This window comes from Gobius niger (genome assembly GCF_951799975.1).
Source record: "Gobius niger genome assembly, chromosome: 7".
Lineage (NCBI taxonomy): Eukaryota > Metazoa > Chordata > Actinopteri > Gobiiformes > Gobiidae > Gobius > Gobius niger.
The window spans coordinates 23,186,205-23,201,937 of record NC_136858.1 but is presented as its reverse complement, the minus strand read 5'-3'; the positions used below and the strand labels follow the sequence as shown (position 1 = coordinate 23,201,937).

At 38.1% G+C, this 15,733-nt stretch overlaps 2 protein-coding genes and 1 long non-coding RNA gene across 3 annotated transcripts; 1 reads left to right on the top strand and 2 right to left on the bottom strand.

Moving 5' to 3' along the window:
* Positions 1–1,020: 1,020 nt before the first annotated feature.
* On the bottom strand, positions 1,021–3,552 carry LOC306965945 (urokinase-type plasminogen activator-like). The gene is made up of 8 exons (XM_079560557.1): positions 3,414–3,552; positions 3,042–3,124; positions 2,892–2,939; positions 2,330–2,507; positions 2,097–2,245; positions 1,789–1,929; positions 1,564–1,712; positions 1,021–1,435 (listed from the first exon to the last, which is right to left on the bottom strand). The coding sequence occupies exons 1-8, from the start codon at positions 3,440–3,442 to the stop codon at positions 1,241–1,243; spliced, it is 972 nt and encodes a 323-aa protein (XP_079416683.1). The 5' UTR covers positions 3,443–3,552; the 3' UTR covers positions 1,021–1,240.
* A 99-nt stretch (positions 3,553–3,651) lies between these two features.
* LOC306965745 lies at positions 3,652–4,378 on the bottom strand. The gene is made up of 3 exons (XR_013793063.1): positions 4,241–4,378; positions 3,779–3,869; positions 3,652–3,694 (listed from the first exon to the last, which is right to left on the bottom strand). It is a non-coding gene; the product is annotated as an uncharacterized lncRNA (long non-coding RNA).
* A 4,608-nt stretch (positions 4,379–8,986) lies between these two features.
* LOC306965938 (inhibitor of nuclear factor kappa-B kinase subunit alpha-like) lies at positions 8,987–14,695 on the top strand. The gene is made up of 22 exons (XM_079560547.1): positions 8,987–9,241; positions 9,401–9,502; positions 9,612–9,706; positions 9,803–9,920; positions 10,003–10,072; positions 10,143–10,231; positions 10,301–10,390; positions 10,463–10,587; positions 10,703–10,810; positions 10,886–11,021; positions 11,093–11,293; positions 12,152–12,254; positions 12,379–12,502; positions 12,588–12,739; positions 12,817–12,878; positions 13,037–13,146; positions 13,217–13,266; positions 13,483–13,591; positions 14,011–14,158; positions 14,231–14,280; positions 14,363–14,462; positions 14,597–14,695. Exons 2-22 carry the CDS (start codon positions 9,407–9,409, stop codon positions 14,645–14,647), a joined length of 2,187 nt encoding a protein of 728 aa, XP_079416673.1. The 5' UTR covers positions 8,987–9,241; positions 9,401–9,406; the 3' UTR covers positions 14,648–14,695.
* The last annotated feature ends 1,038 nt before the right edge of the window (positions 14,696–15,733 follow it).

Sequence of the window (15,733 nt, the reverse complement as noted above, 5' to 3'; positions counted from 1 at the left end):
ATCATAAGAAGATCTTTATTTATTTTATCATAACCCTAAACCAACCCAACATAAAGGACAGAATTCCTTATTATCATTACCGTGTTGTTTCCATTTACTGTGCATTAATGAAAGTGCGACCAAGCAACACTGAATAAGGACATGAAACAAAACCAACCATGAACTAATACAATTCAAACTACATCGTTACTCGCATCTTATCTGAAAATGTGTGATGTGCAATGAACCCCAGTCGTCCTCGAAGTTTAACCTGGCGTCTCAAAGAATTGTCCTTAAAGAGGAGTGAGTCTCATCCTGATGCTTTCCAACCCCATATAAGGCTGGGACAGTCTAAAGGAGCAGTAAAGTAAACCTGCAAAGAGTAATTGAGGGCCAATAGGACACCGTGTGATTGGTCCAAGTTGCGCTGCATCTGTATATGTGTACTTGTCAAAACAAAGCATGAAATAAACCATCTGGGGGGGGCGGGGTTGCCTTGGGGCTTTGGTAAAGAATGCTTTCTGCAATGATCAACTGCTAAGTACACCATTAGTGTCACAAACAAGGAAAAAAAGAAAAAAAGTTTACAGAAATGACTCAGAAAAGTCACCAGTCTGTCATGCCTGAGTATTTTGACTGTTTGTAAAAGGGTCTTTCATGTTGAATGTTTCATTTCCGTATAGGGTCAGGTGTGTAAAAAGAAACACAACACATGTAAAATGATATGGATTTAATGCTCTAATAATTGATTTTCTGTCAACGGTGTTTAAATCACAACAGTTTGTGAAGTTTACTTATCTGAATGTGTCTGTTAAGAACACTATAAAGAGAATATGACTGTCTGCTGTGGATTTTAACTCAGCAGCTCCACCTAATGTTATATTTTGAGCAATGTCTCACTTTCCAGAACTGACAGTGTGATTGACTCTCATGCTCCTGATAAACAAAGGTTTATTAAATACAGTATTTACAATAACTGTCAACAAAGACTGCGCTCCTTTGCACTTAACAGTTTTAATGCATTTTGTTCACAGAGTCAATAACTTAATAATATATTTATCTCTATTTATGCAAAATATGTACAGTAGGACCAGCCCTTTACAAAAATAAAAACAATAAATAAATTCACTTTGAGTATTCTGTATGAACACTTCTCAAAGTAAAAAAAATAGAAGTAAACTATCGTACCGAACAGTTAAACCAGTGACGCAAGAGTTTTCAGCTGCCTTTAAGAAAGAGCGTCATCATCGCCTCCAAAGGATCATTTTGTGGGGTACATGATTCCTTCTGTGTACTTGAATAGACCCGTGTTCTTCGCAATCCATTTGTTGAAGTTGGTGACTTTGGTGTACACTCCTGGTTTGTTTCTTTGGGCACAACCATCGCCCCAACTGACCACACCAAAGAGAAACATCCGCCCCGCGACTTCACAGATCAACGGACCACCCGAGTCCCCCTGTGGAGAGACCGCAAAGTTGGTACAGTTGTTGCAGATAGAGTAGGTTCAATAAAATACATGGTTGAGGTTTCAAATATCGCCTTTTTTTAATTTGCCTTTCTGATTTCATTGGTTGATTGACTTACTTTGCAGGAATCGACACTCCATTTCGGGTTTGCTGCACAGAACATGTTTCCAGTGACCATGTCTCCATAATATTCTTTTCTCCTACATTCAGATTGGGAGAGCAGGTTGACCTGACCCTCTCTCAGGATTTGTGAATAGCTCCAGGCATCTGAGAAAAAAAAAATTAGCCAGAGTCAGTACACATTTGTCAGTCGCTGATGTATTAAAGGAGCTATGGAACATACATTGGTTTTCTTTGCCGTATCCCACAATGCTGCACTCATATCCGACGGGGAGTTGAGTGTCTTTAGGTGGGAGGCACACCGTACGTGTGGTAGCAGATTTAACAGCACATCCACCGTCTTTGTTTTTGATCTTCAGAAGAGCTGAAATCCAATCACAAACATGACAAATATAAGAAAACTTTAAAGCAGTAGTTGTCAAAGTAATTAAATTATTCAAAAGAGCAAAGGGGTAAAAGCTTAATGATAGCATAGAGGTACAAGGTCAGCATAAATGACTTTAAAAACATTTATTCTACTTTCTTTCTTACCTATATCATAATTGTAGTTGGAGGCGTTGTATCGACGATGTATCACCAGTTTTTGCACCATAAGCTTCTGCTCCTTTAAACCATTGGTTTCATTGATGGCGCTCTTTCCCAGATAAACTCTAAACTGCTGGCTCTCGCTTGGATCATACCTAAAAGCAACACACGATATTCAACAATAATGCACTGTTTAAAGTCACATGTCCCAGAGAAGCGAAACAGGAACAGGCGATTACCCATCGAAACAGTGTGCAGCGGTGAGAACCCAACAAGGCGCGATGAGTGACGCTCCGCAGAGGAACTCTCCGCGACGAGTAAAGATAGCTGCCACCCAAGGCTGTGACTCTATAGGTGTGAAAGAGCCCCCCACTATTCTGTACTGCCTCCGCTTAGACTGCTGACCACAGGTGAGCTCTGTGGAAATACAACAGACCACAGTGTGAGGGGGTGCATGCAGACACAAAGACATAGAACTAAAGCAAAGGCTACAACATAGTATTGTAATTGTTATTTGGAAGATAATGCAAATGCACAATTTCAAGTAGATCATCAAGGTCAAGCTGCAAAAACTGCAAGTGAAAAATTAAAAAATTGCAGTACATTCTCTCAAACCAAAAGATGACGCCATATTGTATTTCTGCACTTTAAAAGTCATTTCTCTCTTTTGCGCAACACATTGAGCTAAACTTTCACATCCACCTTTTAAGCACATTTCTGATGATTTGCAAAAATATATAGGGAATATTGCTCACCCCAATATAAAACATATAAGTACTAATTTTAAAATAAGGCATATACCTGTGTCTTTAGCTTGAACCACAGGAGGTTTTACCGTTGGGGCAGAACCTAAAATGAAGAAATAAAATGAAAATTAGAACACATATTAATGTAAAGTAAATATTACATTGGCACATCTTACATTTTTAACAAAGGCCATTTAAAACTTACATTTAGGAATTGCGCAGTTTTCTCGAACAATTGTGACTCCTCTTTGAACTCTGCACCATGGCATCAGGTTGTGATTTGGGTTCCTGAATTATATATTGAAATTAAATACATTTAAAACATAATGTTCGGTATACAATGAACTATTTATGGAGCACTTTACTACACAGCAGCACAGTAACAGCATGGTACTGTAGCTTGGAGGATGAGGAATACATAAATTTTACAGCTTGTTTTCATATTAGGACAAAGAAATACTGATCATTTACAGTCTTCATACTGGGTTAAGGTTTGGGTCATGATTAAATATATAAAATAAAGCAAAATGACCTGTTACCATGCTATTACTGTACTGTAAATTAACATTGTGTTTACCTGCAGTAATTATGGTTGCCGATGCCCATAGAGTCTCCCCAAAAATTTGTATATCTGCCCCAGTTGAGGCACGGTCGACCACTTTCAGACCGAGACACTGTTCCCCGGTAACTGCGGCCATCTCCGGACACACAGTCGCCTATTGATAGATTGACAGATTAATGGACTGATAGATTGATAGTCAAATATAGGCACTTTTATTAAGACATTTGTCAATACTAATGTGTACCAGTCCTACCTCTAAAAGTGCTTTGTCGATTAAGCCACTTTGTAGACCTGGCCTAAATTGAGGAGAAAAAAAGGGAATGAGTATTTTTACAGGTGTGCCAGCAAATTATTAAATATTATTACTATTTTTTTATCACCTCAATAAGGGATGACATAAGGGCCGCGACGATGATGAAGAAATTCATCCTCAGTTGTGGTTTCACTTCTTCTTATTGGGGATATTTTTGTCTGAGAATTTAAAAAAAAAACGGAACAATGACTGAAGGGCCGTCAGAAAAACCTCTTTAGTTCAGCAGAATTAAACAAAAACAGGATCCTATTCCCAAATGAGCAATAGCTTCTCTACGCGCGTTCTCTATATTATCATTTGAAATGATGGCATTGTTTGTTGTAAAGAAAACAAAAGAACAAAATGCACCATCTACTCACTATCTGCTGCAACAAAAGTGATAACAATGCAACACCGTTTAAGAGTTAAGCCTTTACATCAAATAAACAGACCAGACATGTTAAATACAGAAGACGAATTGCTACGTGTGGATTTTAAAATAACAAAATTAAACACATGGCAGACAGAAAAGTACATTTTAGTGAGTTACCTTCAAATGTGCAATCAGGCTGGACTGGAATATCTAAGGAGTAGATTCTTTGATTTGTTGTTGATTTTCTCACAGTGACACTTGAGCTTGAACTCAGGTGAAGTTGTAGGTCTAGTCGTTCTTTCGTAAGTGGCCTGAGTCGCCTCTTTTTAAACAACACTACGGAGTGAGTGGGAGGAGATTATTCATACAATCTGAGAACATGCGCAGCCCTAAGAACAAAACGTTGTCATTTCCTGTGCCTGGCACTCAACACTGACCGCTAACCCTCCGCCTCTTTGAAACATGGCCTAACTTGGTCAAGTACCTGCCGTTTTATTGTGGGCGGACACATGCACGCCAGCAATGACTTGGACGCCTTACGTGCAATTACACAAGGCTATGATAATTATTTAAGGAACAATAATTTATGATAGTAAATAAAAATCATATAGTTGATAACTGTCTACAATACAACAACAATGATGTTATTATTGTTGTTGTTTCAAAAAAGCCTAAATTAGTTTAAATGGAGAAAAAAAATGACTCATCTTGACTTGCACAATTTTTAGAAGACATGAGAGTTTTTCTCTCACGCTGGTTTAGCAAACAAAACACCTTCACGAGTAAAGCATTTAGTAATGGTTACCAAAAAATGTCCTTTGAGTGATTCCTACTTACAGTTTGCTTGTGTTTATCCTTTATCTTACGTGCCTTTTTCAACTGAAATGTTTGCAAAGAGATATTTGTGATCAGCTGCATCTTGCTCTCTAAATGGTTACCCTAAACAAAGGAAAGTTTCCTGTAATACAGTACATGAACTGCGTCTTATTACTTTATTGGAATACAACTAGAGAAGTAAATTTCAGTCAACACTTCTTTTGAAATCCTGCAAACTAATGAATGTAAATTCTGGTCAACAGCTGTGTTTAATTTACAGGGGATTTCCTTTCAAAATTCACCTAATTGTTGCTCCACCGTTCAGGTGGTCACAGTTACTCACATTTCCTCCTGAAATCATGACTTTGGGGATTTCTGGCCTTAAGCGATGTCAGACAGAGAGACAGACGTCAAGAGTGGCCCACAGGTATTTTATTATGAAGAACAATTTCTAAAGAAGTGTCTTAACTTTGGAAACAACAGAACAGCTGTGGTTAAGCCCACCTGCTCTGTTCCCCCAAGCCTGTCTGAGCACTTGCTTAAGTCTAATGCCATGTACAACAGAAATGTGGCCAGTCTGATACAGATGTTTTAGTGGTGATGCCCTGCAGGGACTCAGACACTGAGAACACGTGGCATCGGAACCTTCTTGATGTGTTTGAGAGGTAGCCAAAAAAAGCCGACATTCATGTGTGTTTATTAGGAAAACTTTGGCATCAGTCTCGACAAACTTTATGATTGATTGATTGATGATGATATAAATGATTCACTTTGCATAACAGAGAATAACTCTGCTGGATGGGTCCTTGAGCAATTCCAGATACCTGCAGGATACTCTTATTCACCACGGATGGGGTATAGAGACATTTTTTACTGTACTATATTTTCCTATGACAATGGCTGTCAATGAATCACAAGTCTTAATCATCCTTTGAACTACACTGTTACATTTCCTGACTGACTAAACACACAGACCAACTCTGTATGTTTTGATTTACCACAATAAAGCTTTAACAGATTCATGGATACTGCTGTTTAGGCTGTGGCTTGGGTGACTTTTAAAGCAAAAATAGCATTTAGTACCCTAATGGTTCCAAACGCGTTGTACCTACTGAGTTCTTAAAGGGATATTTCAGGATTTTTGACATAGGGCTTTGTTTCCGAGTTATCCATGATTTCTAGAGATTTTTCTTTTTTTTTTATTCATGCAATTCTTATATTTGAAGAGTTTAGTGAGCTAGGCTAGTGCATGTCTATGGTAACTAGTAGCCTGCATTAAAAACCTCTTCAAAATCATCAGGTCGTCCTCCAAACGTTGCCATATCTGATTTGTAGAAAGCTCCTTTGTGAATTCCACGTGTAGTAATGCCGGCCACATGTAAACAAACTACTGTAGATCCGGTAACCGAGCAGATCACTCCGCTGCAGCGTAGCTTACAACCAGGAAGCTGATGCTGCTCAAATATAAGTTCTTTAAATGCAAAATGGTTATATTAAAAAAGAAAAATCAGTCAACACCGACATTTGTATCGATAGTCTGGTGTTATAAGTGATTTTCCTCAGGTGCACTGTGCTTGGGTCAGACTGTTTTTAATGCAGGCTACTAGTTACCATAGACATGCACTAGCCTAGCACCACTAAACTCTTCAAATATAAAGACTGCATGAATAAAAAAAACATTTTTTTTTTTCCAGAAATCAATTACACTCTGGATAACAAATCCTGAAATACCCCTTTAAATTCTACTCAAAGTACCCCCTAAACTCTAAGGTGCAGCCAATTATTTCAAAAATGTATTGGTATTTAGTTGTGTATTGCGTGTATTTTCTTTAACAATATTATTGAAATGCTGTCCAGTTTTGACTTCTTTTTGGATCCAAGTATCCTCTGCTCAGTACTCGCGTAGCCCCTGGGGTCCCCATACTCCTGGTTGGGAAACACTGCCCTAGGTGATGTAATATTTATTTGACCTCTATTTAACCAGGATAGTCCCACTGAGATTAAGAATCTCAAGAGTCATGGACGAGAGGGGAACCCATAGTACACAATTTTAGAATTCAGTAATAAACGATGTGATATCAGATATATTTGGGAAAAACACTGTGCATCTAATTTTGAAAGAATTTGTATTAATTTCATGAAGTTACAGGTTAGTTTTCTAGCATTTCTGTGGCAGTGACCTTGAAAAGTGACCCTGCAATTTGTGAAACATGCTTATAAACTCGTCCCTGTGAAGAATTGGGATGCTATGAATATGCTAGGAATGAGTTTTGAGCACAACTATCATTTTTATTTTCATTTAGCAGCTTCGCCTTTTATTGTTTGTAGTAAAAAAAAAAAATCTGGTATAGGGCCTTTAATCCTGGACAAAACCATTTGAAATCAAACTGCTGAGGTTGTAAAATAGGAAGCTTTGATATAAAGATGAGACGGGATGTAGTAGGTATGTCCTGTTAAGAGTTTATGAATGAGGGCCCATCAAAGCATGATTTCATTGTTTAGGGAGTTTAGTTTCCTTGACTCTACTCACAACATGTCAGCCATTGTTCAACTGTCAATAGGGAAACATAAACGGACTTGGTCAAACTTACTCACTTCCCATTCTCAAGGATGATAAAATCCGGCAGGAGTCACGATTCGCATGCATCATCATCGGAAGTTCTAGAAAGGGGGAAAAAAATATTAGTTCATAGACAAATAAATGAGTCTATGAAATAATGAAACATGTCAAATAAGAATTAGATGGTGAAGGTTAAGGTTGATTATTGATAATACTATGACAGGTTTGAAGGGCACAATTTGCTTCAATCACTCCATATGTTTAAGCCGCGCTTTAATCAAGTGCGTTTTCCCCAATTCAGCTTTACTCAAATCTAAAAGCTTCCTGAAAAAAGAAGAAAACGAGCATGAAAAAAGTAAAATGTGACAAAAAAGCAACAACAAAAAAAGCCACGAAAATGTGAAAAAACTCAACAAAGAAACAACATAAATGTGACAAAAACGTGACAAAAAAGCAATTGAAAAAAAGCAACAAAAACATGACAAACAAATAATGAAAACACAACAAAAAGGCAACAAAAACATGACAAACAAATAATGAAAACACAACAAAAAGGCAACAAAAACATGATAAAATGTGGCAAAAACCCGGCGACATCGTGTCAAAAAAAGTTATGATCAGTTTGTAGGTCTTAGCTTTTAGATTTGGGTAAAGCCAAACTGGAGAAAATGCACTCGGTTAAGACGAGGGTAAGAGGTTAATATTATCTTCCTTAATATTTCATCATATCACAAACTTGCTGTAACAGGCCTACACTACTGAAATGGCCATTACCGCCTTTGCTCTGCCCAATCCCGTCAAACCTGGGAAGTTAAGCACAGAAGGGCCCGGTCAGTACTTGGATAGTGAATGAGTGAGTGAGTGAGTGGTGGTGGTTGGAGGGGCCGATGGCGCAGACTGGTTGCCTCGCTTCCGTCTACCCCAAGGCAGCTGTGGCTTCAATAGTAGCTTGCCACCACCAAGTATGGAGTGAATGAATAATACAATGTAAAGCGTCTTTGAGCGTCCAGTCAAGCACTATATAAAACCAATGCATTATTATTATTAACATTATTATTAATAAAAGTAAATATAAGTATCTCTCACTAATTTTGACTTTTTTCCTGATCAGACCAAGATTACTTTGCTTGTTTGATGACACATTTCAGACTGGTTCTAAGGTGATCTTGCTTGAAAAAAACATGAAATGTAGTATTGAAACGAGTCAGAAACACCAAATCTAGGTCAAAAGCCCAACTAAATCTTAACTAGTCAAAACAGCTCGAATTTGGATTATTGAGACAAATAACACTGAACTGATCTAGTCAATAATTACTTTTTGCAGTGTAGCTTTCTTTCTTTCTTTTCTTCTATTGCCTAGAGGAATTACTTACAAATCTACATATTTTGCATACCAGTTAACAAAAGTCAACATCGCTACAGGCCACACATCTCTGCCGAAAGTGGAAACGCCTTCCCTCGCGCATGTGTTGTGACAAAATCCTGAAGCTCTGGCGCCATCTTTCGTTGTGTACAAGCTCTTCATGCGCATGCGCAGACCAAAAGTTCAGCAGCTGAGTTTATACTTTCGCTTTGGCTCCACGTTGATCCCCTTCTTCAGACTTTACAACCTAAACTGGTTGCTATATTGGTTGTACAGTAATAATTCAAGGGTCAATGTCTTGGTGCTTTCAAAAAGGCAAAAAAAAATGCTGACTGTGAAGAAGAAATCTGACAGGGAGCTAACTTAGAAGCAGCAATGTGACGACATTCGTGTGCATTATTCTGGACGAAAGCTTCATAACAACCCTTGACTGGATCAGGTGAGTGCGTTCATCATATTCACGAAATACGACAATGTATTTATGACATAAATGCTGTTTCTCAAACTCATGGAGGGGGGATAGGTTTGGTCTATATTGCATTATGGCGATTTTGCTGCTCTTTTTAATGAAATGCTATGTGTGTTTTTTGTCCTGCAGCACATCATGGACCGAGCAGCACCCAGGCAGACTAGCTCATGGGAGATGAAGGAAAGGCTTGGTATGGGAGGATTTGGGCATGTCTACCTCTATCAGCACCTTGTAAGTTGTGTCTGTTCACTAATACAATTGGATTTGTACTGCACCAATCATACACATGTATTTGGACCATTTATCATGTTGTTGTTGTTTTTTGTTTGTTTGTTTTCAGGATACTGGAGAGAAAATGGCTGTGAAGCTCTGTCGCCTGGATCTAAACTCAAAGAACAAGGATCGCTGGAGCAGAGAGATTCAAATTATGAAAAGGTCAGAATAGTTTAGTTGTTTGTTTAATAGTGACGTGACTTAATCATTTTATTGGCCACGATGTACTTGGTGACATATTTGTCATTATCTTTACAGATTAAACCATGTCAATGTAGTTCAGGCGAGAGAAGTTCCTCAAGAATTGCTCTCAATTGCAATAAATGACCTTCCTCTGCTGGCCATGGAGTACTGTGCCCAGGGCGACCTGCGTAAAGTAGGGCCACATTATTTGATTCGGCTACATTTGTCCATGGTGTCTTGACACGGCTGTGTTTAACCAATTATCATTTATGCAGGTATTGAACAAACCAGAAAACTGCTGTGGTCTAAAAGAAAGTGAAATTCTTTCACTGCTAAAAGACATTGGTAATTATACTACACCATGTAGCCATGAAATATGTATTTTTAAAATGTAATAATAACTATGTAATTGCAGGTGCTGGTATTCAGTATCTCCATGAAAACAAGATCATTCACCGAGACCTGAAGCCTGAGAACATAGTTCTTCAGGATATCAATGGAGAGGTGTTTTGTGACTCACATGTACAATTAAATGTATGGAATGATGCTCATATAGTGTATGTATATTTTCAGCTCATCCATAAAATTATAGATCTTGGTTATGCAAAAGAACTTGATCAGGGCAGTCTATGCACATCATTTGTGGGAACTCTGCAGTATCTGGTTAGTTATTATGTCTCCTACTTAAATTCAGTATTTAAAGAAATTAAAAAGTGTGCGTATGTTCTCTTTTAGGCTCCAGAGCTTTTTGAGAGTAAACCCTACACTGTGACAGTGGACTACTGGAGCTTTGGGACTCTCATTTTTGAATGCACTTGTGGCTTTCGCCCGTTTTTACACCACATGCAGCCAGTGCAATGGTAAGATAACATCAAGTCTCATCTAATTTCACTTCACCTTTGCATTCACATTCATCAGTGCACCTACCTACACAGAAAGATGTGTTTAATAAATGTGTTATTTTCTTGTTTGAAGGACAAGTAAGGTCAGAAACAAAGGTTCCAAAGATATTATGGCAATAGAAGACATGAATGGAGAAGTCAGATTCTCAGCACATCTTCCCTACCCAAATAATCTCAGCAGGTCAAGACGAGTGGTACAATTTTTGTTAGTCACTATTCAGTATCAATGTGTAATATACTGTATGTCATTTCATAGACCTTTGTTAGAGCCTGTTGAGTCTCTCCTACAAATCTTGCTATTATGGGACCCTGCTACACGTGGTGGAGAGCTGGACCCCAACACAGAGAAGCCCTTCTGCTTCAACATCGTGCAGAGCATTCTCGATATGAAGGCATGCCACGTTTTAGTTACTACAACTGTAATAACTGTGGTAAGATTAACAGTTACCAATGTCTTTCACAGATCATCCATGTGTTGGACATGACATCCGCACTGATGCACTCGTTAGTATTGAGTGCAGATGAAAGTTTGAACTCGCTGGAGCTCCGACTGGAGACTCAGACTCAGGCTCACATCTCTCCACCAAATCAGGAGCTTCTGCTGGAGACAGGGATTACTCTGGACCCACGCAGACCACCAGCACAATGTCTGCCAGAGGGTTTGGTATGTCACACATACCAAACCCTCAATATTGACTCTGAGGAAACACTTGTCTTTTTGCACCACTCTTTCCTTATTACCGTGGCGAGCATTTCTGTATAGTATTGTGTTAATGAGTAAAGTAGTATTCATTCATTCATTCATTCAATCTTTATTAAGGACACAAGTGAGAACACATGATCCATAGTTATGTTTAAAAAAAAAAAGAAGATAGAAAAATATTAAAAAACTGCAGATAATTGCAGCAACAAAACAAGGTACCAGCAATTTTCTAGCTGCCACTCACATAAAGAAGAGCGCCAATGATTCCACATTTTTAATTCAAATCTCATTGAGCTGATCTCAGGACACACCAGAGTCCGAGAGTCCGTATAATAGCATTCTGAGAGTTGCTCAGTCTACACATGAATTTAAAATAACAGTGACGAAGTGCAGCAGGACAAGAGCGTACTCCACAGTCAGCAAACATCTGACTCGCACTACAGGTTCTAGGCATCTTTAACAGCAGCCTCATAGAGGCATTATATGCAACTGTGAGCCTCTGCAAGCTGGACTTTTTAAAACTTCACCACAGCTGTGCAGCGTACAGAGAACAAAAAGCTTTAAACAGATTAAGTTTGACATCTACAGAACACATATAGAACCTCCTGACCAACATGTTCGATTGTCCATACAGTCTACACACCTGCCAGTGCATGTCCTGGTCATCAGTAAGGTCACTACAGATATAATGATGTATTGTGTCAATGAGTGTCAATATTTATTCTTACTTACAGAACATTCAGACAAAATAGCCAAAACGATATGACAGTACAACACTGTTTGTTTTATCAATTTTCTTGTTATATTTGCTTGTTGTAGCATGGTTGGGACCACTGTACCGTCTTTCTGTTTGACAAGAGTCAGACCAAGTTCTCTGGACCCCTGACTGCCAGAACTTTACCAGATAGTGTTAACTTTATAGGTAAGATATCGTGAATTATACACAGAAAACACCATTATCCCACTCCCCATGTCCAGAATCAACTCATGATGTTTATTTTATATTTGTAATTGTGTTGTTAATGAATTGTTTGTTTTCTATACAGTGAGAGAGACAAAGACACAGCTTCCATTGGCAGCACTGAGGAAAGTTTGGGGAGAAGCAGTCAGTTACATCTGTGGACTCAAAGAGGACTATCTACGATTGTATCAAGGACAGAGAGCAGCCATGTCAGTCAGAAACCCGCATGTTCAGTGTTATCTTCTTGATCTCTAATATGACGTTTTAATTGACATTTAAATCTTTTGTGGATAGGCTGAGCCTCCTTCGCTATAACACTAATCTAACCCGGTATAAGAACCTGCTCTTTTCGAGGTCTCAGCAACTCAGAGCAAAACTGTCTTTCTTTAAGACTAGTATCCAACACGACTTAGAGCAGTACACAAGACAACAGCAAAGTGGAATATGTCAGTATTTTTTTTATTTTTACACATTATTGAACCAATGGACTGTTGACTAATTGACACGTACTGTTAATTCAAAGCGTCTGAGAAAATGCTGAAGACCTGGCAAGAAAGTGAAGAAAAGGCTGAGAACTTCACAAAGGTGTGTACTTTTTGCGATAGAGGAAGTGAATGTTTATGTCATGGAGTAGTTTATGTGACACGCCCCAGCTCACATTTAATCCTTGATGGGGGTCAGCAGAGGGGGTTGTGCAAATGAGACACTCGTATATTATTTAATTGTATTCTTTTTTTTGATAGGTTGCAGATGTGGGTTATTTGGATGAGGAGATTGTAGGTTTGCATTTGGAGATTGTGGAGCTACAGAGAAGTCCATTTGCCAGGAGACAAGAGGATGTGATGAAGCAGCTGTATGTAGCAGTATTACTGTGTATTATTCTCAGTGCAAGACTGTCCACAAAAACACTTTTACTGTTTCAGTGAGGCAAAGGCAATTGACCTCTACAAGCAACTGAAATCTAAATGCAAAAGTAAGTATATAATCAATGAGTCTCTGCATGTGTTTTTTTGTTATGGTTGGATGGATAAATGTGTATTTCTCATAAACTGAGTAAGATTTTCAACAAAATTATAAAAACTATGAGACGACTATAATAGGAAAAAATAACTGATATAAGAAGGTGAAAGAAAAGATTTTTAGGACTTCATGGGAAGAATTTAAAGGGAAATAATTGTACCCATTGTAGGTCCAGACCCACCCCATGGCTACAGTGACAGCTCTGAAATGGTGCGGACTATTCTTCAGACCGTGCAAAACCAAGACCGGGTGCTTAAAGATCTGTACACCCACCTGAGGTAAGATTTTACTGGCCTGGTTAGCCAGGAAGACCCCCCTTCAATTTTATTCTATACAGAGAAAGTCAAGATGCTACTTCTCTTGAGTTTTTGATTTCCCCTTGTGCATTCTAGTCAGACAATCACTGCTGGATGAGCAACATAACTTTTTAACCTTACATTTTTTTTCTTTTTTTTTAAGTGAATTTTCCCCCTATAATTCTGAGATTATCTGTCACCACTGCAAAGTGTTGCGATCACGACCACCACACAATGTGCTTGTCCTGCCTTGAATTACATTGAAAGTATTCAAAGTACCATATTGACTTACTCCCTTTAGAATTGTAGAAAGTTCTCTGAGAGTTTATCATAATATACACTTTCACAAGTTGATTTAAAGGTATTTAACATTGCATCACCTTTTGTCTGAACTTCTGTAGTACAATCCTAGTTTTCAAGAGACGCATCATAGACTTGTTCCCAAAGTTGGAGAAAGCTCTGGGAAATATCGCAACAGCTGAGACAGCCCTTATGCAGATGCAGATGAAAAGACAAAGGGAATTCTGGTACTTGCTCAAGATTGCCTGCGTAAGTAAAATAAAAACAACAACTTATTGTGGTGTAAAATTTAAGCACAAGTTTGTGATTGATTGATTTAAGGCCCAGACATGTTCCTCTCTTCAGTCACTTCAAGAATATCCTTCAAGCAAGTATGTGCTAAAGTTTTGTTATCTTTGAAACCCATGTACTACATCCTTTTTGTTAGGGTGTTGATGTCTTTATTTCTTTTAGTGCAACTGTCGGGCAGTTGTTAGATGAAAATCAGCACTATCTGAGTCAGCTGACAACCCTTTTACAAGATGCAACTCAGGAGACTGAGCCAAGTGTTATGGTAAGCTTATTTTCAATAAGCAAAAACCTATACTTTGAAATTCCGTCTTTTATTATTTATTCTTCTAAATATGTGCAATTGAGAGTAAGGAAAGAATAAATGTTTATATGTGTTTATAATGTTTATGTTTTTAGGATCAGGACTGGAGCTGGACTCAATATGACACAATGAAGACACAACCATAGAAACCTTATCAGAGCAGAGCACAATTATGTATGGTGCCTTACACATAAGTTAACCACTAAATGTGTATCACAATGTTATATTCTATATATATATATTAATGTATTGAATAATATTGAATGTATATAAACGTGAAGTGTATTTATTATTTAATTTCTATTTATAATAAACGTTTTGCTGTGAAATTTGAAGTGATTTATCATCATGCTAATGCTACATAATAACATTAATTAATTATAAACAATATTATTTCTTTTATATTAATCATAACTAAATATATCAAGGCCTAGAATATATCAAAACGATAGATTTACATGAAAATAGCGAAATGTACGCTGATACATATGAATCTTAATTTCCCTGTGTCCGTGAACGTCTCACGGTGGATCCAGCGAAAGCGAGAGCAGACCTGCGGGAGAGGCGGGGGCACAGCGGAGGAGGTAGTGTAAAAATAAAGGTAATTTCTGATAACAAACAACTACACTGATATTTTATTTTAAACAGCATTCGTGGTAATGTGTATTTGACATGTAATGAACCCATTAGCTCTGGAGTCAGAGAGAATGTGCAGAAGCTAAAAATAGGACTGAATGACTTCCCGAATCCACCGTTAGCCGCTAACGGAGCTAGCAATGTCAGCTCTGCAGCAAGAAACGTGATTAACTGGTTCTACTGTAAATACATGATCATGTGTGTACATGTGTGCAATACTCCGAGAAAACACCGCGGTTAGTCTTCACGATACAACTTTACACACTTGTTGAGGACGTTAGCTTAGCCACCAAGTTGTAGTCGTTGTACAAGTCAAATTAAGCTGTATTTGCATATTTTGTCTCATCCACTGGGAACAAAGTTGCTGAATTGTTTTGCCCTTAATGCTCAAATTCCAAAGAAGTTTAAACAACTGATATAGTGTATTTAGTAAATAAACGATAGGATGTTGTAATAGCGTTGATAGTGGCACATGATAATCCACCTCATATTTACTCTGGTGCTGCAGTGCTCACGATGTCTATATATGTTTAGGCTTTGAGCAGTTTGGACATTTCTGGCACATTGAATTTCTTACCAAAGACTGTTTTGGCGTA

Coding starts and splice junctions, on each gene's coding strand:
- LOC306965945 (XM_079560557.1), bottom strand. CDS start 3,442: ATGGGCATCGGCAACCATAATTACTGCAG. Junction 3,125..3,413: donor GGCAACCATAATTACTGCAG/GTAAACACAATG, acceptor TATATAATTCAG/GAACCCAAATCACAACCTGA. Junction 2,940..3,041: donor AAACTGCGCAATTCCTAAAT/GTAAGTTTTAAA, acceptor TCTTCATTTTAG/GTTCTGCCCCAACGGTAAAA.
- LOC306965938 (XM_079560547.1), top strand. CDS start 9,407: ATGGACCGAGCAGCACCCAGGCAGACTAGCTCATGGGAGATGAAGGAA. Junction 12,255..12,378: donor AGATAGTGTTAACTTTATAG/GTAAGATATCGT, acceptor TTTTCTATACAG/TGAGAGAGACAAAGACACAG. Junction 14,159..14,230: donor ACTTGCTCAAGATTGCCTGC/GTAAGTAAAATA, acceptor GATTGATTTAAG/GCCCAGACATGTTCCTCTCT.